The sequence below is a fragment of the Vulpes lagopus genome, chromosome 2, assembly GCF_018345385.1.
Source record: "Vulpes lagopus strain Blue_001 chromosome 2, ASM1834538v1, whole genome shotgun sequence".
NCBI lineage: Eukaryota > Metazoa > Chordata > Mammalia > Carnivora > Canidae > Vulpes > Vulpes lagopus.
In genome coordinates, this window is record NC_054825.1 from 158,595,527 (window position 1) to 158,619,463 (window position 23,937).

Sequence of the window (23,937 nt, forward strand, 5' to 3'; positions counted from 1 at the left end):
GACCACATGAATGCTGGGGTTTTACTACTAATTGTCAGTATTTCCTACAGTGTTAGTCTTTTCCAGACAGAAATTTGTTTGACTCTCTGCTGGTTCTTCCCATTGCCTTAAAGTAGAAATCCCAAATGCTTACTTGGGGCTCAAAGTCCTGCATGACAAGGTCCTGGCCTCCTGATCACTCTCGGTTCTGAGAACAGCTCAAGATCTTTCTGGTTGAGGATGTCCCCCACTCTCGTCTCTGCATACCCCTGGCTTGTGCCTTCCATCATTCCATCCCCCAGAAGGACCTCTCATGACAAGGATCCAGGTTGTATGACATCTACATGTTACCAAATCTCATGGTTCCCTGTTTCTTTTTTCTTCCAACTTGGAAGAGTCTTATTAGACCATAGTAGAATTGTTTTATCCCCTAAATATTTGTATTGTCTGTTGGTCACTAATCATAGCACATGAGTCCAGGGAAGGAGTGTGTCACCTCAACAATGAATCTCCAGTGCTGGGGACCATGACTGGATGTGATGACCTCTCACTAAACATGCTTGATTGCCAGCCTCGTAGAAGGAAGGAAAAAATTTGCATTTACAGAAACTCAGGAAAGGGAAGTGTCTCAGCCTGGGTCACACAACCTCTGTGACAGGCAGGGGCAGAACTGGAACTGACATTGGACTGGCTCCCAGGCCCTGCCCAACCTCCCCAGCCTGGAGACCGGGTACAATGGCCACTCTCTGGACATGGGATCCGTGAGGAAAAGGTAGAGGGAATGGGGTCTGGGGAGACTCACATCTGGTCTGCAAGGTCCCAGGGATTTCTGCTGTGGGGCCACCCTTCAGGGAGAGCAAAGCAAGGCCCTAGGCAGGGCTGTGAGGCTGCTCATGAGAGACCCACAACGGGGAACACAGGGCCTGGGCCCTGTCACCCCCTGAGTATCTATCCATCTTGTAGGCTCTGAGGACTTTATAAGCTGTCTGCACCTCTGGGGACCATGGGAAGCAGCACCAGCACCCTGAACCTCACTGTCCTTCTCTACCTCGGTAAGATCTTTGGAAAACAGAAGGGATGGGGTTGTCCTCTCCCTACTCCCAAGTCCTGGTCCCTGGGAGACCCCAGGTTGGGGAGAATCGGAGGGGGCAGAACTTCTGGGGGAGAAGTGTAATGTGCCCCAAATGTGACCCCAGTGCCCAGGGGCCCACCCAGGCCTGGAGCAACTACGTGTGGGTGGAGGGACCCATTCACAGGCACTCTCTTCCAGGGCTGTGTTGGGGACCATGGGACCAGGCGCAGGCAGGTGAGTCCTCCCCAGACATCCTACTTCTGCCCATAACCCCAGGACAGCTGGGGGCAGAGGGTCAGGGATGATGATGACCAGTGTGGGAGGGGCCTTGGGGTGGCAGGGGGGAAAATAAGGCGTGAATGGCACCTTTGCAACTATGCATCTGATTCCTTTCCAGGGACCCTCCCCAAGCCCTCTATCTGGGCTGACCCAGGCCTCATGGCCACCAAGGGGAGCCCTGTGACCCTCTGGTGTCAAACGTCTCTGCAGGCTGATGCCTACTATCTGTATAAAGAGAGGGTCTCTGGATATTTGCCCATGGAGATCTCCCAGGATTCCAAAACCAAAGCCAGTTACTCCATTGAACTCATGAGCACACATGAGGCAGGGCGATACCAGTGTGCATATCAGAGCAGGAAGAGCTGGTCACAGCGGAGTGACTTCCTGACCCTGGTGGTGACAGGTAAGGGCAGGTGCTGACCCGACCTCTGGGGCCCCTCCTCCAGGCTGAAGAGAATGGAATGTGGTCTCAGGGGACCCCTTGCTCAGCACAGAGTACATGGAGTACATGGGTTGACTGCCCGCTGTAACATAGCTCCCTCCTTCTCTCTCAGGAGCATTTGGGGCACCCACCCTCTCAGCTAACCCAGGCCCTGTGGTGGCCTCAGGAGTGAACATGTCCCTCTCCTGTAGTTCACGTTACGCATGGTACTCATTCCATCTGCTGAAGGAGCAGGGAGCTGATGTGCCCCAGCACCTGGAATTGATGATCCGTCGTGAGAGATACCGGGCACTCTTCCCTGTGGGCCCAGTGAACACCTCCCATGGGGGGACCTACAGATGCTACATTTCTGAACAGTCGTACCCGTATTCATGGTCACACCCCAGTGACCCCCTGCACCTTCAGGTCACAGGTGAGGCAGCCCCTGCTGCACCCCATCTTTCTCCTGGGCCCATATGACTGACCTAAGCCATATGCCCAATGGAGCCCTGGGAGTGATGCAGGGTGGGTGACACTGGCCTCCTAGGGCCAGAACTACAGGTTGGAGGCTTTGGGAGGGACCCACGGTAGCTTCATGTAGGCCTTGGGCCCAATGCGGGGTCTGGGTCCCCTCAGTGCCACTGTGCCCTTCCATGCAGGTGCCTACCGGGAGCCCTCCCTCTCAGCTCAGCCAGGCTCATTGGTACAGTCTGGAGACAAGCTGACCCTGCAGTGTCGCTCAGAAGCTGGCTTTGATAGATTCGCTCTGACCAAGGATGAGGAGCTCAGACCGGCCCAACATCTGGATGGTCAACCCAGCCCCGACTTCCCCCTGGACCCTGTGAGCCGCACCCACGGGGGCCGGTACAGGTGCTACAGTGGACACAACCTCTCCTCCACGTGGTCAGCACCCAGTGCCCCTCTGGACATCCTGATCACAGGTGAGGAGTCCCCTGCCCCATGTCCTGTCTGCTGAAGGCTCAGGGGCCACTGTCACCCCTGGGTGATGGGGTCCGGGGAGAGGGTCAGGAGCATAGGCTCAGATGGGGCCATGTTCTAGGGACAGGGGCTGAAAAATGGCTGGTGAGAGTCATGGAATGAAGGACATCCACTCAGAGAGACAAGAGGAGCTGAGAGGGGTCCCACACAGAGTCTCTGGAGAGACGAAGGTGGTCCCCCAGCTGGGTCAAGGGCGTACGTGGAGAGGCAGGCCTCTACACATCACGACCTTCCTTTTCCCCAGGAATGTACCCAAAACCATCCCTCTCAGCCCAGCCTGGGCCTTCAGTATCCTGGGGAGAGAATGTGACCCTGCAGTGTCGCTCTGAGATCTGGTTCAATACCTTCCACCTGTCCAAGGAGGGGTCCCTTGCTCCTCCCCAGCACCTTCATCTGCAGGACACAGCTATACCATATGAGGTCAACTTCACCCTGAATCCTGTGACCTCAGACCACCAGGGGACCTACAGGTGCTACAGCTCACACAACTCCTCCCCCTATCTGTTGTCAAGTCCCAGTGACTCCCTGGAGCTCCTGGTCTCAGGTGAGGGGCCCCTGACCCTCTCCCTCTGTGTCCTCATGGTCAGCTCATGGACCTGCCCACAGGGCAGTGCTAGGCTGGGATGGGAGTGAGGGGTCACAGAATTAGGAGATCATCCAGAGGGGACCTCAACTCTCAGAGGGATAGTCAGGACAACACCATCCCTGACTTCTCCCCTTCCCCTTAGGCCCTGTAGTGACAGGGGAGTGACGTAGACTGGAGAGGACTCAGGGCTGACAGAAGGGAAGGCCAGAGGCCCTTCCTGCTCATTCTCCTCCAGTCTCCAGTCCTAGGAGCCGCTCCTCCAGAGACACCAACACCAGAGTGTGTGACCAGCAGAGGCTGGACCCCTGGAGGGACCAAGGTCACCCTCTCTGGCATGGCTTGTGTCTGCGGTGACCACAGGGCTCTGGGGTCTCTTAGCCTGGGCCGGATCGCAGGTAGAGTGAGGGCAGAGAGAGGGTGGGGCCCAGCTGGGGAGGAGCCCTGCTCCTCCCACCCTGTCCGGGTCCCCAGGAGGCTCTGAGGATGCACCCCTCTTCCCACACGGGGTAAGCAGGGTCGCTGTCAGGAGGTGGTGGGTGGGAGGAGCTAGGCCTCGGCTTGCCTCAGTCACTTCCTGAGATTACACCCCAGAGAAGTTGCTTGTCACTGGGACAATCCCTCTGATAGCAAACGTGACTGCAAAGTGCAAGAAGGTGGTTTCATCACTGTGTGGGACCAGGGGCGGGGTGGGTGAGCGGGCACACACACAGGGGGAGTCTGACTTCTCCTTCACAGATGGCAAGGGGGGCTCAGCCTGAGAGTGGCTGTGGAGTCTGGGCAAGAACAAGGCTTGGAAGTCACACCCCCAGGTTCAGCCCTCAGCTCTGCTACTTCCCAGCTGCGGGATCCTGGACAAGTCACATCCCTCTCCCAAGCCCAGGCCTAGGCTCACGATCTGCACAACAGGGCTCCCACCACCTCCCTCAGGGCTCCTGTGAGATTTTGGTGAAAGCCGTCAGCCCCCCACAGGTGCACACACTCCAGGTCCCCACAGGTTCCTCTGGGGGTGTCAGGCTGTGCAGTGCAGGAGACAGGCCTGGGCTTGGGTTTGGTGGGCAGGTCTCCATTTCAGTGTTCTGCCCAGAGGGTAAGGGGACAGCATGAAGAACCCCAAAATCCCACAAGGGAACCCTCACCCCTGGTTCCAGTCCCAGCCCTGCCACCTCCACGCTGGGCAACCTGAAACACGTGATTGACCTCTCTGTGCCTGTTTCTGTCCGTGGAGCAGATGGGAGGACAGCAGTCCTCTGCTGCATTGCATGATGGTTGTCAAAGTCAGAGGGGAGTGTAGAGAGCCCAGCAGGTGCCTGGCACACTAGACGCTCAGTTACATGGCATCACTGACTCATTCATGCTGTAGCTCCTGCTCAAGCCTCAGACCAGTACCTGTACATCCTTGTTGGGGCCTTAGTGGCCTTCGTCCTGCTGCTCTGCCTCCTCGTCCTCTTCCTGGTCCGACAGTGGCATCGAGGCAAAGGCAGGAAGCCGGGTAAGGAGCTGAAGGGCCCCAGGGTTAGTGGTGCCCCATGGGCTGACCGAGGGTGGGCTCAGGGCAGTGATCAGAGGAACCCAGAGAGGTGGGAAGGCCAGCGTAGGACTCCAGGATCTCCCAATGAGAAACCCAGAAAGAGGGGTCCATGTGAGTATACTTGTGAATATTTCTTTTGCCTTTTCAAGCTTATGAAATGTTTGAACACACATACAAGCTTTGTTTTTTAGAACCCTTTCCTCTTGAATTCTACTTGGTGATGGGCAGGGAATATGTAGAGCCTCAGCTTAAGGTGGCCCCAGGGGGGGTTCCCAGATGGGGGGCCTGAGGCTGATTTCCCACTTCCTGCAGCAGTGGCAGCAGCAGTGCCTGAGGACAGAGGCCTTCCCGGGAGGTAAGACCTGTCCCAGATCCCGCTCCCGCTGGCTAGTGGCCCACTCACCGCCCCTAACACCCCCTCTCCTCCCCAGCTCCAGTCCTGCTGCCACCACCCAGGAGGAGAACTTGTGTAAGGGGAAGTGTGGAGCTGCCGGGGGCTGGGGGTAGGGGGGCCCAGAGATGTGGGGGATGGCCAATGGAGGCAGGGATTGGCGGGAAATGGATCTGATCTGGTGCGGTTCAGCATCTGATTCTGTGTGGCTTTGTAACATCACTGACCCTCTCTGGGCTCCTGCCATGTGAGATCTCAGGGCATCCTAGTAAGAGGGGCCACCTTGTTCTGTTCTCACCAGATGCCGTCATAAAAGACACGCAGCCTGAGGACAGCCAGCAGGACAGCCAGGTGAACTCCCTGTGCTCCTGACCAGGGCACCCCCCGCCTCCCTGTACATGCTCCACCCCACAGTGGGCCTTCCCTTCTGGAAGCACCGCGGTCTGTGGTGCTGCGACCTCACTCCCCCTGGCCTCCTCTGATCTCCAGCTGTTGGGACATTTGGGTCGAGTGGGCAGAACTGGAGGTGAGGACTGAACAGCCTGTGCCCTGCCCCCACAACCTATGGGCTGGTTCACAGTTCACACTGGGCTGAACCCCTTGCCGGGGTGCCGGGGTCTGTCCATCCCTCCAACTGATGGCCTACTGCAATCCCTTCCTCCAGATTCCCACGGCCAACCACCCATGTCTGCACCACAGGCATTTCAACTTTGTACCCCGCCTCCCCAGATACCCTGACTGCAAGAGGGCAGGAGTGGGCTCAGGGCCCTCAGACCCCCAGAGAGCACATCCTCTTCTCAGCCACGTGCCTTTCCTCTCCCCCTGCTCCAGGTGGCCATATCTGAGGACCAGCAAGATGTGATCTATATCCAACTGAACCACCTGACCCTCGGAAAGGAAACAAGCACATCCTCTCCCTCCCAAGGACAGGAAACAAGCGCATCCTCTCCCTCCCAATCAGAGGAGCTCCCAGAGGAGCCCAGTGTGTATGCTGCTCTGGCCTTCCACTAGCCCAGAAGGACTCAGACCCCACACTCCAGAGGTCCTAAGACTCCCTACAGGGACCCCGGAAGGCACAGGAGCTGCTCACAGCAGGTACCACTTGACCCCAGCCAGCCTGGAGGCAGGACAAGGAACACCAGGAACTTCCTGGGGTCTTATTGAGTTGATTGCTTCCAGAATTCCCATCAGTACACAGCTCATCTTAGAGTTTCTGTAAGATGCCAAGGAAATGCTAACACCATTTATTACCACATGGCAACCTTGTGGTGTTGGGGAACCCAGCACTAAGTTGCAAGGACTGGGGGACCTCCTGCAGGCTCCATGGCAGCCTGGCAGCGTCCCAGGCCATCACTGACCTCAGAGCCCAGCAGTGCCACAGTCCTTGAGGCGTTGCTCAATGCCAAGGGCTTTGTGTTTCCGGAGACCAAGCCCCTTCCTTCTCTGCCTGATCCAGCTTCTCAGCAAGACAGAGAAAATGGAAGCCAGTCTCCTTCCTGACTCACCGGTTCACAAACTCCAGATGCAGGGGGGAGGGAGCAGGGTGCCTCAGCCATTTTCCCGACCACACCGAAATAAGCTTTGAAACTGGCCTGTCCTTCCTGTCCAATGCTCTCCAGCAAAACCCAATTAAACTGTTTCATTCTCACTTGTAACCCATGGTTCAGCGCTCAGTTGCCAACCTGAACCTGACTTCTTTTTGCCAAAGGCTAGAAGGGCTGGGCTGACCATGACAACCAACCTCCACCCATACTTCCCCTGTTGGAAAGGGCTCCCTGCTCACCACCATGCAAATAGGTGGCTTGAAAACTTCCCCTAGCACAGCTGGCATCCCCACTGAAATAAGGAAGTGGTGTGTTTGTGTTGCTCAGGAGGGTACCAGATCATACCCATGCCCCAAGAACAAGGACCACCTGCTAGTAGGCTCCCCGGGACCCTCCAGGGAGGGTCCTGGTTGGAGGACCCAGCTGTCATCTTTTCCCACCACAGGGAGCTGTATGTTCAGAACAGGGAGACACACCAATAAACGATTCCAAAACACTTGTTTTATTATTGGTCTAGAAAACTAGATAATCCACGGGCCCTGAAAGGGATGGAAGGGTGGGTTTAGTCCTCCTCTTCGTCATCACCGGCTCCAGCCCCACCCTGGCCCTTCTTGGCATTCTTCCTCTTCACGCGGCCTGGGCGGCCACCCCCATACGGAGAACGGAGGGAGAAGTCGATGTGCTTCTGGGAGTCCAGGCGGACAATGAAGGACGGGATGTTCACTACCTGCTTTCGGACCCTGGAGGGGGGATGGCAGGTGAGGGATTGAGAGGTCAGCGTCTCCCCTCTGGTGTTCTTCCCCTCTAGCACCTGTGTGTTCTGTAGAGCTTTAGAATGTCACTCAACTCACACGCGTGGAACTTCCTGTTTGCGTTGTGGATGCATTCAGGAGGAACTCAAACAAGACCACAAAGGACGGAGGGGAGCCAGTGGCAGTCAGTAATTCCAGGGTCTGATTTTCAAAGTGAAGTGTGCCAGACACTGGGCTTTACTATCTAAGGAGCAGCCTTACTGTCCTTCACCTGAGACTCCAGTCTACAAAATCTGACAAAGGTCAAACTGAGCACCCGGATAAAAGACCCATCTGCCCTGTCTTCTTGAGCCAGCCAGACTCCCACAGGCCCCAGCACTTGACCATCAGACCATGGACTATGGTCAACTCACCAACACAGACAGTGTGCCAGGACACGATGACCACCAGGCTCCTGAATGATTCCACAAGTGGGTCCAACTGAACCCACACACCCACCCAAACCAGGCCCAATGACTTCTCTCTTCACCAGGCACACCGAGAACGGTTACCTGTCTGGCTGCATGCATGCCTGTAGAAGCCTTCGCAAGGTGTACGGCTTAGGCCGCAGTGACCCTTGCGCTGGGCTACGGGGCAGGGGATGAGGCTCTCCCCAGCAACCCATGAGCACTTTGCAGGTGTCAATCTGTACCCTCAAGGTGTGTTCACACCTTTGTCACCTCCGAGGGCTGCATAGGGGATAAGGACAGCAAGCTTAGTGAGGGCAACCACCAAGGGGGATGGAGAAGATAGACCCCTAGATGTGTTACCTGATATGGCGCTGGCGGATCAGCACACGGGCATGGTGGATGGACTTGGCCAAGCCCAGCTTAAAGACCTGGGTCTGCAGGCGTCTCTCTAAGAAATCCTCGATCTTCAGGCCCAGAATGTAATCCAACTTCATTTTGCCCTCATCCAGCACCCCGATGCGTACAAGTCGCCGCAGTAGGGCATTACCTGATAGGAGGGGAAGGAAGCACTGATCACTTTAGACATCTTGGATTCAAACCCACCTCTTGAAGAGCTCCATTATCATGGAGCTGTGATTCGAGCAGGAAGTTAAGAACCAATTCTGATAAAAGATTTTAACATAGAGCCACTGTGTAACCTCTGCAGTCCTCACACAATCCAAAGGCAAATCATAATGACCATACCCATCTTACCAGGAGAGCAGGTGACCACACACACCTCTGCTCTCATCTGAAAAAGGAGTAGAACCTTCCCTGGAATTGTCAGGAGAGAAATGACACAATCCCTGCAAAAGGACTTAGTAACCCCTGTAAAACTAAACACCACCCTCCTTAGCGATAATACTAGACTGTCAGTACCTAGTTTGTAGGCCTGAGAAAAATCCCCAACTGGCCACGTGTTTGAGTATCTGTTACTTGATTTACTATTTTATCTGTGGTTTTCCACTAAAAAATTATCGTGTGATTTTAACAATGCATGGCAAGAAGTGACCCAGCAGCCCCAGGCACAGGAGGCCCTGCTATGTGTCCATGGCTCCAGACGGCTCCACGGGGGACTGCCCTTAGGACCCTGGGGGCAAACCCTGGCCCCAGAGTTCATACTCACTGGGATTACCAGACTCCTAGCAAATCAACACCTTGTCATGGGTTAAAGGCCCAACCCTTTCCCCCGTGCTTTCCCTTAAAGAGGATGTTATGAAGTAACCATTATTTCTATTCAAGCAAGCTCCATATTATTGGTCATCTCCAATATTCTGTGCATCGTGACCTCTTGCCCCCAAGGAAAGCTGCAGGACTTTATGAAGACACTGAAAATCTTAGCACACTTAATGGAAAAGAGATAGGATCAAAATGGAGAAACAGTATCTTTCCCAATACCCCAAATTGTAACATGGCTTCATTTTTTTTTTTTTTTGCAGTAATAAGCGTTGAACTTAAGATGATATCTCCCATTTACAAAAACATCAAAGATTTAAAAATAGATTTAACTAAATGAAAAACCTGTATACCGAAAACGAAAATATTCCATAGTCATGGTCTGGGAAAATATTGTTAAAATACACACACTACTACCCAAAATAATAAATAACTTCAATGCAATCTCTACCAGCATTCCAATGGTATTTTCCCACAGAAGCAGAAAAATCTTGAAATTTGTATGGAATCATAAAAGAGACCAAAGCAATCTTGAAAAAGAGAAAATGTTTGTAAATCATGTATCTGACAAGGGGTTGACACCAAAAATACAAGCTATTCCTACAACTCGATAGGGGGGGGAGGGCAGAGCATCCAAATAGACATTTTCCCAAAGACCCAGAAGGCCAATGGCCAACAGGTGCTTATCATCACTGACCATCAGGGAAATTCCAATCAAAACCACAACGAGGTTGCCTCACACCTGTCAGAACGGCTAGGATTAAATGCAAGAGACATCAGTGCTGGTTGAGGATGTGGATTAAAGGGAATCCCTGTGCAGGGTTGGTGGGAATGCAGTGGCACAATCACTATGGAAAACAGTACGGAGGTTCCTCAAAAGACAAAAACAGAATGATGACACACAACAATCCCACTTCTGGGCATTTAAAAAATGTTTAAGAAATATTTTATTTATGAGAGAGAGAGTGGAAAGAGAGGCAGAGACACAGGCAGAGGGAGAAGCAGGCTCCATGCAGGGAGCCCGATGTGGGACTGGATCCCCAGTCTCCAGGATCACGCCCTGGGCCCAAAGACAGGCACTAAACCGCTGAGCCACCCACGGATCTCATACTTCTGGGTATTTATCCAAAGGATATGAAATCGCTAACTGGAAGAGAAGCTCCCTTGCAGATTATTTCCAAGGGCCACGACACAAACAATGTGAGAGCCCACGGATGGTTGAACAAGTAACAGAGGTGGTAAGATGCACACACTGGGGTGGCGGTGTGGGGGTATTCCTCAGCCACAATAAGAACAAAATCTCACCACCTAGAACGTGGATGGACCTTGAGGACACTGTGCCAAGTGGACTAAATCAATTCCCATGATCTTGCTTATACACAGACAACAAAACCATCATCACCACCAAAATACACATCAAGTTCATAGAGAATAGATTATGGTGGTTGCCAGAGGCACAGGGGGGATGGGTCAAGGTGTTCAAATAATAAACTTCCAGTTAGGATACTGAATATTGCTAAGTTGCTAAAATAACATTTTTTAAAACTTTGTGACAGAAATTAACTAGATTTATTGTAATCATTTCAGGCATATAGAAATATCAAATCACTGCTATACATCAAACCGTAGTTTAAAAAAACCCAGTTACATTCAAATACTAATACAAAAAAGATATTCATAGGCAATTGGGATTACCTACCAGTAAGACACTTAACGCCTTTTTGTTCTTATGCTAGAAAACACAAACTTGATGAGAATTCAAACTAATCTCTTTAGAGACTTCTAGGGAAAATAAGACCACCATCATCAGAAACAAACGTTATTTCTTGTTTACTATTAAACCACCTACACACTGAGGAAAGCCAGCATTCCATCAACACCAGAACAGCCTTATCTACATATAAGAACTAAAATAATTTTCAATGCACACTGAATAAACTTTGCATCTTCAACAGGAGTATGTCCAACCACTGAAAAATCACGTGGGCTCTGTTTGGCCAAAACAAGAATCAGGACATTTTACAAACGTAAAAGCAATGAGGACAATTCTCAGATGCATAAGTCTTTCCCTGTCATGACACAAAGCAACTCAAGCACCTCAGTTTCTGATCTGAAAAACGGATGCAATACCAGGTTCTTTACGGCTGCCGTGAGAATAGGATGAACCCTCCGCCACACGTTGGCTGTTGGTCTCTTGAACAGGCAAGCAGAGAAGTTTTCTGCCCAAAGTCATAGGCCTCAGTGGGATGGATTGGACCCCAGGCTCTATGAATGAGACACCTCTCCAATAGACTGGCAGAGCTTCCAGGTTCCTCCTTCTTGTCCCTTGGAGTTAAATGCCTTATTTACTTGAAAGCCTATAACCTGTGGTGCTGCCTATCTCCTGTAACTCACTTCCCCTTCTGCCACAGGGAACCACAAGTACTCCTGGGTTACCTGCTGCTCAACCCCACCCAGTCGGCCAAGTGAATGCTTATGCAACCAAGGACCTGACCTAGTAGCTCTATCTTCACAAAGTTCCTCCACCTTCAACTAGCTGTGGGATAAAGTCCCCTGCAAGCAACCACAGGGGAGGTTTCCTGAATTTTCAGAATTGTGTAATGAATCTGCAATGTTAAACCGCCTTCAAGTCCTCCTCAATATAGAAAATTAAAGACCACCCACACTTAACAGTGACAACTCAAGTTAAGTTTCCTTTTTAAGTATACACTGAGAAAGAAATCAAACTAGTAACTTTGAAAATTCAGGAAAAAAACCAGCCCCTCCTGCCTTTCACCATAAACCAAGATTCCCTAAGCTCAGGCCCAAAGCAACATCAGGATAGCCGTGAGGCAGCCAATTTTAGGGGTTGGCGCAAAACAAGCAACCTGTGTGGTAATTTACTCCCACGTAAGCACTTATAAAACACAAGCCACCTCCTTCCAAACCAGTACATTATCAAAGACCTTTACCTTTCACAGGTAGCATTTCAACCGTAGGCCAAGTTCCCTAAGCTTCCTCTAAAATCACAGCCCATCCCCACCGCAGTTCGCCCCCCAGTCCCACTACAGTGAAAGACCCTTGACTGCCCCTCTACCACTGTAAGGCTTCCGTGCAGATCCAACGACTCAGAAGAAGCACTTTAAAAGAATGCAGTTAGGGATGCCTGGGTGGCTCTGGCTGAGCGTCTGCCTTTGGCTTAGGTCATGATCCTGGGATGGAATCCTGCATCAGGCTCCCTGCAAGGAACCTGCTTCTTCCACTGTCCCTCTCTCTCATGAATAGTCTTAAGAAAAATAAAGGACTTAGGGAAACCTTGGGAAATTCCAGCTACTTTAACGTCACTGCCACCTCACAATAGAAAAGGTATGTTAAAGTTTCAATGCGATCAGTCCTTGCTCCGGGAAGCCCTTCGCTAACACCTGTCTCAGAAAAGAAATTCAGGGACCTTAACCTGAATAGCTAGAGTGGAAGACTTTGGAAAGTACGAGTTTCTCCCGGAACACCCACCCACAGCCCCGGACCACCTCATCGGAGCGGGCAGTGCTGGGGAGCCCGGTGTCACGCACCCAAGGGAGAGGGGTACACCTGAATGCAGACCTGCTATCCCCACCTCATGGGAGACAGGCCCGTGCACGCTCATACACACCTTCGAACAGGCGCCGCGGGTCCTTCTCGTCCAGCGTCAGCAGCTCCCGAGCGGCCTTGCGGATCTTGGCCAGGGTAAACTTGACCCTCCAGACCTCACGTTTGTTCCGGAGCCCGTACTCGCCTGCGGAGACAGGGCGCTGGCTGGCGGGGGGCCGGGCTGGTGGCGCAGAGCCAGCACGCGGCGGCCTCGCCCACCCCTCACCCGGAAGCGGAAGCCGGGTCCAGGCTACTCACCGATCAGTTTCAGTTCCTGGTCGAGGCGCGACTTCTCGAAGGGCCTCCGAGGGGTCACATAAGTCTTACGACACACCCAGCTCCGGGCCACTGGCATGTTGGCTCCGCGCGTCCGCCTGCGCAGGAGGGCAAGAAGGGCCCGTGTGGGCGTGGACGGCGCCTACGCGGCCCCCTAGCGAACCCACACTCCCGCGCTGCAGTCTCATCTGACCGTCTCCGACCTCGCAACCCACCCCCTAACCCGCGGGCACAACACACCACTCCTTACCGTAGGCTCCCAGACCGGAGAAAGAGAAGCACGCGGCCCCCCGAGCACGCTTTTATAGAAACGCCGCGGCCTGGTGACGTCAGCGCGCACGCCGCACATCTGCACCAATCAGAAGAGGCGTAGGCGGACGGGAAAAAGCATTCGAGACGAGAGGTTGGGCCAGAGCGACGAGCGCGCGCAGGCAGGCACGCCGGGAAGGGGGCAGTTGGCCCGCCCGGCTGGCGAGCCTCTGAGTTGGGAGCTGGTGTCGGTGCTCCCGGGGCCGCAGTCGCTCCCGCTCGGTGGAACTGGGGCCTGGCGACCTTCCAGGAGGGGCCCCGGAAGTTCCTGAGCCCCGATGTGGCCGGCTCTCATGTCGGAGGAGGAGCGTCCTGCTGAAGCACGGCCGGAGCCAGCAGGGCGCACCTACACACCAGGTGCAGGTCGGGCAGCAGGTGCACAGGCCCGGCCTCGGGGGCACACGGGAGCCCTGCCCGAACGCGCCCCCCGCGTCCTCGCGTCCCGGCAGGACTGCAGTTCGACCTCCCTGGCGTCCTCATCCCAGGAGTTGGGCCTCACCTGAAGGCCCGCGCGCGCCTGGTGCCTTCCCCCGTCTGGCTCCCCGTCCCGGGGCGTCGCCCTCCTGCAGCGCAGGCCTCATTCACCGGAACCGCCGAGGGTAGCCTGCGGTTGCCTTTGGGTTTCCAGGACAGGAGAAATGTTTTGAAACTTATTGCTATGGTTGAAGCTGTGGTCTATGTATACAATGGAATATTCCTCAGCCATTAGAAACGACGAATACCCATTTGCTTCGAGGTGGATGGAACTAGACGGTATTATGCTGAGTGAAATAAGTCATTCAGAGAAGGACAAACATTATATGGTTTCACTCATACGGGGAATATAAAAAGTAGTGAAATGGATTGTAAGGGAAAGGAGAGAAAATGAGTGGGAAAAATTAGAGGGTGACAGAACAGGAGAGACTCCTGACTCTGGGAAACGAACAAGGGGTAGTGGAAGGGGAGGCCGGCAGGGGGATGGGGTGACTGGGTGACCGGCGCTGAGGGGGACGGGATGAGCACTGGGTGTTATGTTAGCAAATTGAAAGCCAATACAAATTGTAAGTTTTAAAAAAAATTTCTAACAGCAAAAAAAGAAAAAAGAAAAAAGTTCTTGCTACCTGTTGGCCTCCCCCTTGGTCCCATTTATCACCTGCAGGCACTTACACCATTTCTTGACCTCCTTTCTGGACATCTTACCCTTCCAGGGACTCTGGGATGACAGGCACACCCTGGGGACACTGGGGTCTTAGTTCTAGGCCTGCAAGAGAGCAGATGTTGCAAAAGAAAAATGAATTGTTTGGTTTCCCAGTGCATCTGTAAGTTCTGTTCATATTATATGGTGGTCTATTAGGTGTGGAATAGCAGTATGTCTAAACAACCACAATGTACACAAAAGAAATATTTTATTGCTAACAAGTCCTAATCATCAACTGAGCTTTCAGTGGTAATCTTTCAGCTTCTGGAGGATCCTGCTGTTAGGAGTTAATTAGACACTTAGGTGTCAGGACCAGGATTCCCCACAATAAAAAGGGACCAGGGACAGTGAATATAGAACTGCAGTAGCATCCTATTTGACAGTTTAGACAAGACTGCAATAGCATCCTGTCTAGCAGCCTCTGCAGAAGTGACTTGCAAGACATCCTGAAACAAAACAACCATGAAACATGGGTTATGATCACAAGTTCAGGCAGTTCGTCTCAGATGTCAGCCCACAAGACCGTCAACATTCGAACAATAACCCAATAGGTAGATGGATGCATGATCAAAACTGATTGGCACACCTTAGCGGCCAATTCACAGGGGCATGTTCTCAGGATACTTAAGATAGTTCCTCCAAGGAGCTTATAAAACCCCCTAAATTGGAACGCCAAAATGGCAACCCTCTCGGCTCCCCTTCCTCCCTGGGAACTTTGTGTTATTGGTCAGTAAACTACTTTGTTGTCCACCACTGTTCATCTGGTCTACCTCTTCATTCTTTGAGGCAGCATGATCAAGAGCCACGAGCATTAAGGGAACAAAAATCCTGTAACATTTTCTCCACATTGTTGGCTGCTGACTGGTCAGGGTGGTGGGTGCTGAAGATGGGGTAGCTGGGGCAACTTCTTAAAATAAGACAACAGTTGGGGCAGCCTGGGAGGCTCAGAGGTTTAACGCCGCCGTCAGCCCAGGGCGTAATCTTGGAGACCCAGGATCCAGTCCCACCTTGGGCTCCCTGCATGGAGCCTGCTTCTCCCTCTGCCTGTGTCTCTGCCTCTCTCTGTGTCTCTCATGAATAAATAAATAAAACATTAAAAAAAATAAAGACAACAGTGAAGTTTGCCACATCAGTTGACTCTTCTGTCACAACTTCCCTGTGGTGGCTGATGCAGTTTGATAATGTTTTACCCTCAGTAGAACTGCTTTCCCAATTGGAGTCAATGCTCTAATACCCTGCCACTGCTCTACCAAGTGTATGTGATATTCTAAATCCACTGCTGTCGTTTCAACAATCTTCACAGCATCTTCACCAGGAGTCGATTCCATCTCAGAAAACCACGTTCTTCACTCATCCTTCAGAGGCAGCTCCTCATCTGTTTCAGTTTGACGATGAGCTTGCAGCAATGTGATCCCATCTTTAGGCTCCACTTCTAACCCAGGTTCTCTTGCTGTTCCCACCACATCTGTAGTCACTTCCTCCCATGAAGTCTTGAACACCTCAAAGTCATCCATGAGGGCTGGAATCAGCTTCTTCCAAACTCTGGTTAATATGGTTATTGGGAGCTCTTCCCACGAATCTCAAGTATTCTTTCTTTCTTTCTTTCTTTCTTTCTTTCTTTCTTTCTTTCTTTCTTTCTTTCTTTCTTTCTTTCTTTCTTTTTCTTTTTCTTCCTTCCTTCCTTCCTTCCTTCCTTCCTTCCTTTCCTTTCTTTCCTTTCTTCTTTCTCTTTCTTTCTCTTTCTTCTTTTTTAAATAGGCTCCACACCCAGCATGGAGCCCAACACGGAGCCCAACACGAGCTTGAGCTGAGATCAAGAGTTGGATGCTTGACCAACTGAGCCACCAGGTGCCCCAAATCACAAGTGTTCTTAATGGCATCGAGAATGCAGAATCTCTCCAGAAGGCTTTCAATTGACTTTGCCCAGATCCATTAGAGGAGTCAGTGTCTAAGGCAGCTACAGCCTTACAATATGTATTCCGTTAATGCTAAGACTTGAAAGTTGAAATTACTCCTTGATCCGTGGGCTGTAGGATTGGTGTTGTTAGCAGGCATGAACCCAGCATTAATCTTGTTGAACATCCCCATCAGAGCTCTTGGGTGACCAGGTGCATTGTCCGTGAGCAGTAGTATTTTGAAAGTATTTTCCCCCTCTCTGAGCAGTAGGTCTCAAGAGTGGGCTTAAAATATTCAGTAGTCGTGTTGTAAAGAGATGTGCTGTCATCAGGCTTTGCTGTTCCATTCATGGAGCCCAGGCAGAGGAGATTGCGCATCACCCTCAAGGGTCCTGGGAGCTTCAGAATGGTCACTGAGCACTAGCTCCAACTTTGAGCCAGCAGCTGCATGAGCCCCTAACAGGAGTTCTCCAGTCCTCTGAAGCTCTGAGGCCAGGCATTGACTTCTCTGTAGCCATGAGAGTCCTACATGGCATCCTCTGCCAGTAGGAGGCTGTTCCATCTACACTGGAAATCTGTGTGTAGTGCAGCCACCTTCACGGATCATCTTAGCTACTAGCTCTAGGTGACTTGCTGCAGCTTCTACATCAACACTGGCTGCTTCCCCTTGCACTTGATGTTATGGAGATAGCTTCTTTCCTCCCATGTCCTGAACCACCTCTACTAGCTTCAAACTGGTCTTCTGCAGCTTCCAGCCTCCCTCAGCCTTCACAGAATTGAAGGGAGTCAGGGCCTTGCTCTGGATGAGCACTTTCAATATCCTTCACAAACTTTTCCTCTGCATTTACAGCTGGGCTGTCTGGCACAACAGACCTGGCTTTGGGCCTGTCTTGGCCATCGACCTATCTTCCTCCCTCAGCTTAATCGCTTCTAGCTGTTGATTTATTTTTTATTTTTTTTAGCTGTTGATTTAGAATGAGAAACGTGCAACTCTTCCTTTCACTTGGACACTTGTAGGCCACTGTAGGGGTATTAACTGGGATAACCTCAATACTGCTGTGTGTCAGGGAACAGAGAGTCCTGAGGAAAGGGAGAGAGATGGGGAACGGTGGGTTGGAACAGGAGTGAGAACATGCACATATATTAAGTTTGTCATCTTATGCAGGTGTGGTTTGTGGGGTCCCAAGCAATGACAATAGTAACATCAAAGATCACTGATCACAGATCACCATCACAATATAATAATGAGACTAAAGCTTGAAATATTGGGATTATTACCAAAATGTGACTCAGAGACAGGAGGTGATCAATGCTGTTGGGAAGCAATGTATTTGCTTGACGTAAGGTTGGCGCACACCTTCAGTCTGTAGAAAACGCAGTAATCTTGGAGCGTCATAAAGTGAAGTATGATAAGATGAAATGTGCCTCAATTGCATGGAGTTCCAACACCTCCTAACATTTCGTGAGCTCTGGGATTTAAACTAACTTATTCTTATATCTTAAAATATTGGTAGATTAACAGAAGGTAGCAAGCATCATTGGATGATAATTGGTGTATGTTGGCTTTCCCTTGCCTCAACGTTTAAAATAATGTGCTGTGAATGCTCTGAAGGGAAAGGAGCCTTGCAGTTTCTGCCTTTCTGCCCTCATGCTGTGCTGGTGACCCCATCTCTGCTTTCTGTTCCTGATGCTCTGAAATTCCTGGTGGTACCACTTTCTTTCCAGGTCAAGAACTCCCTCTGGCTTATCGTCACAGCAGGTCTACTTGTGCTAAATCCTCTTAATTCCCTTCACCTAGAATGCCACCTCCTTCCTGCCTCCGAGTGTCTATGAGAAGCCCGCTGTGAGGTGCTGGTTCTGTCTCACTGCATTCAAGAGACTCCCTAGTCTTTTGTTTTCCTTACTTGGATTCTGATGCACCTTGACACAGGTTTCTTCGGCTTATCCTGTTTGCGGTTCACTGAGTTTTCATGAATGACCATTGGCACATTCGGAGAAATTAAAGAAAGACTTATTTCTTCTTCTCCTCCTCGTCCTCCTCCTCCTCCTCCTCTTCCTTTTCAGATTTTATTTTTAAATAATCTCTACACCTAACATCAGGCTCAAACTCACAACCCCAAGATCAAGGATTACATGCTCTTCCAATGCAACCTGCCAGGTGCCCCTCAGACATTATTTCTTTTTTGTTTTTGTTGGAGTTCAGTTTGCCAACATATAGCATAACACCCAGTGCTCATCCCATCAAGTGCCCCTCTCAGTGCCTGTCACCCAGTCATCTCCACCCGCCCCCCGCCCACTTCCCTTTCCACCACCCCTTGTTCGTTTCCCAGATTTAGGAGTCTCTCATGTTCTGTCTCCCTTTCTGATATTTCCCACTCATTTTCTCTCCTTTCCCCTTTATTCCCTTTCACTATTTTTTATATTCCCCAAATGAATGAGACCATATAATGTTTGTCCTTCTCTGATTGACTTATTTCACTCAGCATAATACCCTCCAGTTCCATCCACATCGAAGCAAATAGTATCTGTCATTTCTAATGGCTAATATTCCATTGTATACATAGACCACAGCTTCTTTTTTTTTTTAAGATTTATTTATTTATTTATTTATTTATTTATTTATTTATTTATTTATTCATTCATTCATGAGAGAGAGAGAGAGAATGGCAGAGACACAGGCAGAGGGAGAAGCAGGCTCTATGCCTTGAGCCCAATGCGGAACTGGATCCCGGGTCTCCAGGATCACGCCCTGCGTCAAAGGCAGGCACCAAACCGCTGAGCAACCCAGGGATCCCATATACCACATCTTCTTTATCCATTCATCTTTCGATGGACACTGAGGCTCCATCCACAGTTTGGCTATTGTGGACATTGCTGCTATAAACATCGAGGTGCAGGTGTCTTGGCGTTACACTGCATCTGTATCTTTGGGGTGACTCCCCAGCAGTGCAATTGCTGGGTCGTTGGGCAGGTCTATTTTTAACTCTTTGAGGAACCTCCACACAGTTTTCCAGAGTGGCTGTACCAGTTCACATTCCCACCAACAGTGCAGGAGTGTTCCCCTTTCTCCACATCCTCTCCAATATTTGTTGTTTCCGGTCCTGTTAATTTTGCCCATTCTCTCTGGTGTGAGGTGGGATCTCATTGTGGTTTTGATTTGTATTTCCCTGATGGCAAGTGATGCGGAGCGTTTTCTCATGTGCGTGTTGGCCATGTCTATGTCTTCCTCTGTGAGATTTCTGTTCATGTCTTTTGCCCATTTCATGATTGGATTGTTTGTTTCTTTGCTGTTGAGTTTAATAAGTTCTTTATAGATCTTGGAAACTAGCCCTTTATCTGATACGTCATTTGCAAATATCTTCTCCCATTCTGTAGGTTGTCTTTTAGTTTTGTTGACTGTTTCTTTTGCTGTGCAAAAGCTTCTTATCTTGATGAAGTCCCAATAGTTCATTTTTGCTTTTGTTTCTCTTGCCTTCATGGATGTATCTTGCAAGTTGCTGTGGCGAAGTTCAAAAAGGGTGTTGCCTGTGTTCCCCTATAGGATTTTGATAGAATCTTGTCTCACATTTATATCTTTCATCCATTTTGAGTTAATCTTTGTGTATGGTGTAAGAGAATGGTCTAGTTTCATTCTTCTGCATGTGGATGTCCAATTTTCCCAGCACCATTTATTGAAGAGAGACTGTCTTTTTTCCAGTGGTTAGTCTTTCCTGCTTTGTCGAATATTAGTTGACCATAAAGTTGAGGGTCCACTTCTGGATTCTCTATTCTGTTCCATTGATCTATGTGTCTGTTTTTGTGCCAGTACCACACTTTCTTGATGACCACAGCTTTGTAGTACAACCTGAAATCTATGGTTCTTTTTTATTTTTATTTATTTTTTTATTTTTTTTATTTATGATAGTCACAGAGAGAGAGAGAGAGGCAGAGACACAGGCAGAGGGAGAAGCAGGCTCCATGCACCGGGAGCCCGATGTGGGATTCGATCCCGGGTCTGCAGGATCGCGCCCTGGGCCAAAGGCAGGCGCCAAACCGCTGCGCTACCCAGGGATCCCTCTATGGTTCTTTTTTAATATTCCCCTGGCTATTCGGGGTCTTCTCTGATCCCACACAAATCTTACGATGGTTTGTTCCAACTCTCTGAAGAAAGTCCATGGTATTTTGATAGGGATTGCATTAAACGTGTAAATTGCCCTGGGTAACATTGACATTTTCACAATATTAATTCTTCCAATCCATGACCATGGAATATTTTTCCACCTCTTTCTGTCTTCCTCAATTTCTTTCAGAAGTGTTCTATAGTTTTTAGGGTATAGATCCTTTACCTCTTTGGTTAGGTTTATTCCTAGGTATCTTATGCTTTTGGGTGCAGTTGTAAATGGAATTGACTCCTTAATTTCTCTTTCTTCAGTCTCATTGTTAGTGTAGAGAAATGCCACTGATTTCTGGGCATTGATTTTGTATCCTGCCACATTGCTGAATTGCTGTATGAGTTCTAGCGATCTTGGGGTGGAGTCTTTTGGGTTTTCTAAGTACAGTATCATGTCATCTGTGAAGAGGGAGAGTTTGACTCCTTCTTTGCCAGTTTGAATGCCTTTTTTTTTTCTTTTTGTTGTCTGATTGCTGAGGCTAGGACTTCTAGTACTATGTTGAATAACAGTGGGCATCCCTGTCATGTTCCTGATCTTAGGGGAGAGGCTCCTAGTGTTTCCCCATTGAGAATGATATTTGCTGTGGGCTTTTCGTAGATGGCTTTTAAGATGCTGAGGTATGTTCCCTCTATCCCTACACTCTGAAGAGTTTTGATCAGGGATGGATGCCGTATTTTGTCAATTGCTTTCTCTGCATCTATTGAGAGGATCATATGGTTCTTGTTTTTTTCTCTTGTTGATATGATCTATCACGTTGATTGTTTTATGAGTGTTGAACCAGCCTTGTATCCCGGGGATAAATCCCACTTGGTCATGGTGAATAATCTTCTTAAGGTACTGTTGGATCCTATTGGCTAGTATTTTGTTGAGAATTTTTGCATCCATGTTCATGAGGGATATTGGCCTATAATTCTCCTTTTGGTGGGGTCTTTGTCTGGTTTTGGAATTAAGGTGATGCTGGCCTCATAGAACGAGTTTGGAAGTATTCCATCTCTTTCTATCTTTCTGAACAGCTTTAGTAGAATAGGTATGGTTTCTTCTTTAAACGTTTGACAGAATTCCCCTGGTAAGCCATCCGGCCCTGGACTTTTGTGTCAGACATTATTTCTTGGTTTGTTTTTCAGTCCTGTCCTCTTGTCTGCTTCTAGGACTGTGATCACATGGAGGGTAGATCTCCTGTTAACACGCCAAGGGGCCCATCTCCTTCCCTAATGTGTTCCATCCCATGGCCAGTACTTTCTATTATTCGTCTTTCATCATCTCTGTGCTCTCCATGCTGTCATCAAGTCCAGCCATTCATGGAGCCTTTTATTCTGATTACTGTATTTTTTTCCCATCTAAAATGTCCATTTTTGCTCTTCTTTATATATCTTTTATTTCTTTTTTTTTGCTGAGATCTTCTATTTTCCACTTCTCCTCTTCCTTCTTTTTAGATTTATCTGAAGCACGTGTTTGTGTCTAACGGCTCCTTGCAACATTCTATTATGGCTACTTTATAGTCCTTCTCAGGTAACAGCACCTGTGGCATCTGAGAGCTAGCATCTGTGCACAGTGCTCTTTCCTCACTCCACAGGTGATTTTCCTGGTTCTTGTTATGATGAATGATTTTTTAAAAATTGAAACCTGGGCATTAAACATTATTTATTCATTTATTTGAGATAGCGAGAGAGAGCGAGACAGAGCTTGGGGGATGGGCAGAGGAAGAGGGAGAAACAGACTCCCCGCTGAGCAGGAAGCCTGATGCAGGACTCAATCCCAGGACCCTGGATCATGACCTAAGCCAAAGGCAGATGCTTAACCGACTGAGCCACCCAAGTGTCCTGAAACCTGGGCATTTGGATATATTTTGAGGGTCTGGATCCTATTTAAATCTTCTATCACAGAAGTCTTTCTCACACATTGCTGGGGTACTGACTCATTACTGCCAGGTGGAAGGCACAGTCCAGGTCCCCATGTGCCCTCCTGTGACACCTGCTGTGTTATTCCTGGGGTCTTCATGATTTTAGCTGGGCAGCCACCTTTGTTCTGCTTTTTGGAGTATTCTTATGTTTCTTGTTCATGTGATGTAGGAATTTCAGCTGTGCTTTATGTAGGGAAACATACATCCACTTCCTCTTGGCCCCACATTGAACATCTGAAATGCAATCGATTTTTGTATTTTTTTAAAAAGATTTTATTTATTTATTGATGAGAGACACAGAGAGAGAGGCAGAGACATAGGCAGAGGAAGAAGCAGGCTCCCTGTAGGGAGCCTGATGTGGGACTCGATCCCAGGACCCCGGGATCATGACCTGAGCCAAAGGCAGACACTCAACCACTGAGCCATCCAGGTGCCCAATCACGTTTTGTATATTGATGGTATTTCCAATGGTATGGTGTAAATCCTTTTCAGATTAGAGTAATAACAGATCTTTATATCATTTTGGATAGTCCATGCACACAATTTTGTCATCCATGAATAATCAATACCATTTTATTCTATCCATTCAGTGCTTATCCTATTTTTTCCCCTTTATTTAATTGGTTGGTTCTTCTTGTCAGGTTTTCATGTCAATTTCTGTTTTTCTGGCCTGATTAAATGTGCTAGGGAAGTGTTCTTTCTTTCTTTATTCTCAAGGGAAGCCTGTGAAAATTTGGTATGTGTATGTGTGTATGTGTGTTCACATAATTATGTGTGCAGGTGTGTCTGTGTGTCTGCACATGTTCATGTGTTCATAAGGCCTGTATGTTCATTGTGTGTTCATGTGTTCCTGTGAGTGTATTCACATGTGTTTGTATGTATGTCAGTGTATGTCCACATGTTCACGAGTGCAAGTATGTCATGTGTCTGCATGTGTTTTTGTGTTCATATGGGTCTCTGTGTTCACATGTGTGTTCATTTGTGCAAGTATGTCTGTGTGTCCATATGTGTTCACATGCTCCTGTGTGTATACGGGTCTTGTGTTCATGTGAGTGTGTTCACATGCATGTGTGTTTGTGTTCACATGTATTCATGTACTTGTATGCATGTGTCAGTGTGTGCTCACATGTTCATGCATGAAGATGTGTCTCAGTGTTCACGTATGTTCATATGTTTGTGTGTATATAGATGTGTCTGTTCTTGTGTATGTAAGTGTATCCTTGTGTGTCCATGTGTGTTTATGTGTATTCCTGTGTTCTGCATCTGTAGGTGTGCTCATGTGTGTTTGCATGTTTGTGCGTTTTCACATATTCATGTGTATGTGGCTGTGTCCATGTGTCTGTGTGTGTGTATTTCATGAGTGCATCAGTATTTGGAGGCATTCACCAGTGGAATTTTCTAGACTCAG

The 23,937-nt window shown here is 49.4% G+C and overlaps 2 protein-coding genes across 7 annotated transcripts; one reads left to right on the plus strand and one right to left on the minus strand.

Annotated features, from left to right (window-relative positions):
* Positions 1 to 618: 618 nt before the first annotated feature.
* On the plus strand, positions 619 to 7,295 carry LOC121484309 (leukocyte immunoglobulin-like receptor subfamily B member 3). Of its 5 annotated transcripts, none has more exons than XR_005985989.1 (12): positions 619 to 751; positions 943 to 1,031; positions 1,250 to 1,285; positions 1,449 to 1,733; positions 1,885 to 2,184; positions 2,411 to 2,692; positions 2,995 to 3,294; positions 4,697 to 4,825; positions 5,177 to 5,219; positions 5,296 to 5,333; positions 5,557 to 5,781; positions 6,087 to 6,203. XR_005985989.1 is itself a non-coding variant. In XM_041743359.1 (12 exons), exons 2-12 carry the CDS (start codon positions 983 to 985, stop codon positions 6,264 to 6,266), a joined length of 1,692 nt encoding a protein of 563 aa, XP_041599293.1. In that variant the 5' UTR covers positions 619 to 751; positions 943 to 982; the 3' UTR covers positions 6,267 to 7,295. The 5 variants fall into 5 exon arrangements, 3 of the variants coding, with proteins under 3 accessions (XP_041599293.1, XP_041599296.1, XP_041599294.1); XM_041743359.1 differs by having other exon boundaries at positions 5,557 to 5,606; positions 6,087 to 7,295; XR_005985990.1 differs by lacking the exon at positions 5,296 to 5,333.
* Positions 7,281 to 13,429, minus strand: RPS9 (ribosomal protein S9). 2 transcript variants are annotated; one of them, XR_005985991.1, is made up of 6 exons: positions 13,348 to 13,429; positions 13,080 to 13,195; positions 12,844 to 12,966; positions 8,361 to 8,547; positions 8,103 to 8,279; positions 7,455 to 7,539 (listed from the first exon to the last, which is right to left on the minus strand). XR_005985991.1 is itself a non-coding variant. In XM_041743376.1 (5 exons), exons 2-5 carry the CDS (start codon positions 13,174 to 13,176, stop codon positions 7,362 to 7,364), a joined length of 585 nt encoding a protein of 194 aa, XP_041599310.1. In that variant the 5' UTR covers positions 13,177 to 13,195; positions 13,348 to 13,425; the 3' UTR covers positions 7,281 to 7,361. The 2 variants fall into 2 exon arrangements, 1 of the variants encoding a protein (XP_041599310.1); XM_041743376.1 differs by lacking the exon at positions 8,103 to 8,279 and having other exon boundaries at positions 7,281 to 7,539; positions 13,348 to 13,425.
* Between the last annotated feature and the right edge of the window lie 10,508 nt (positions 13,430 to 23,937).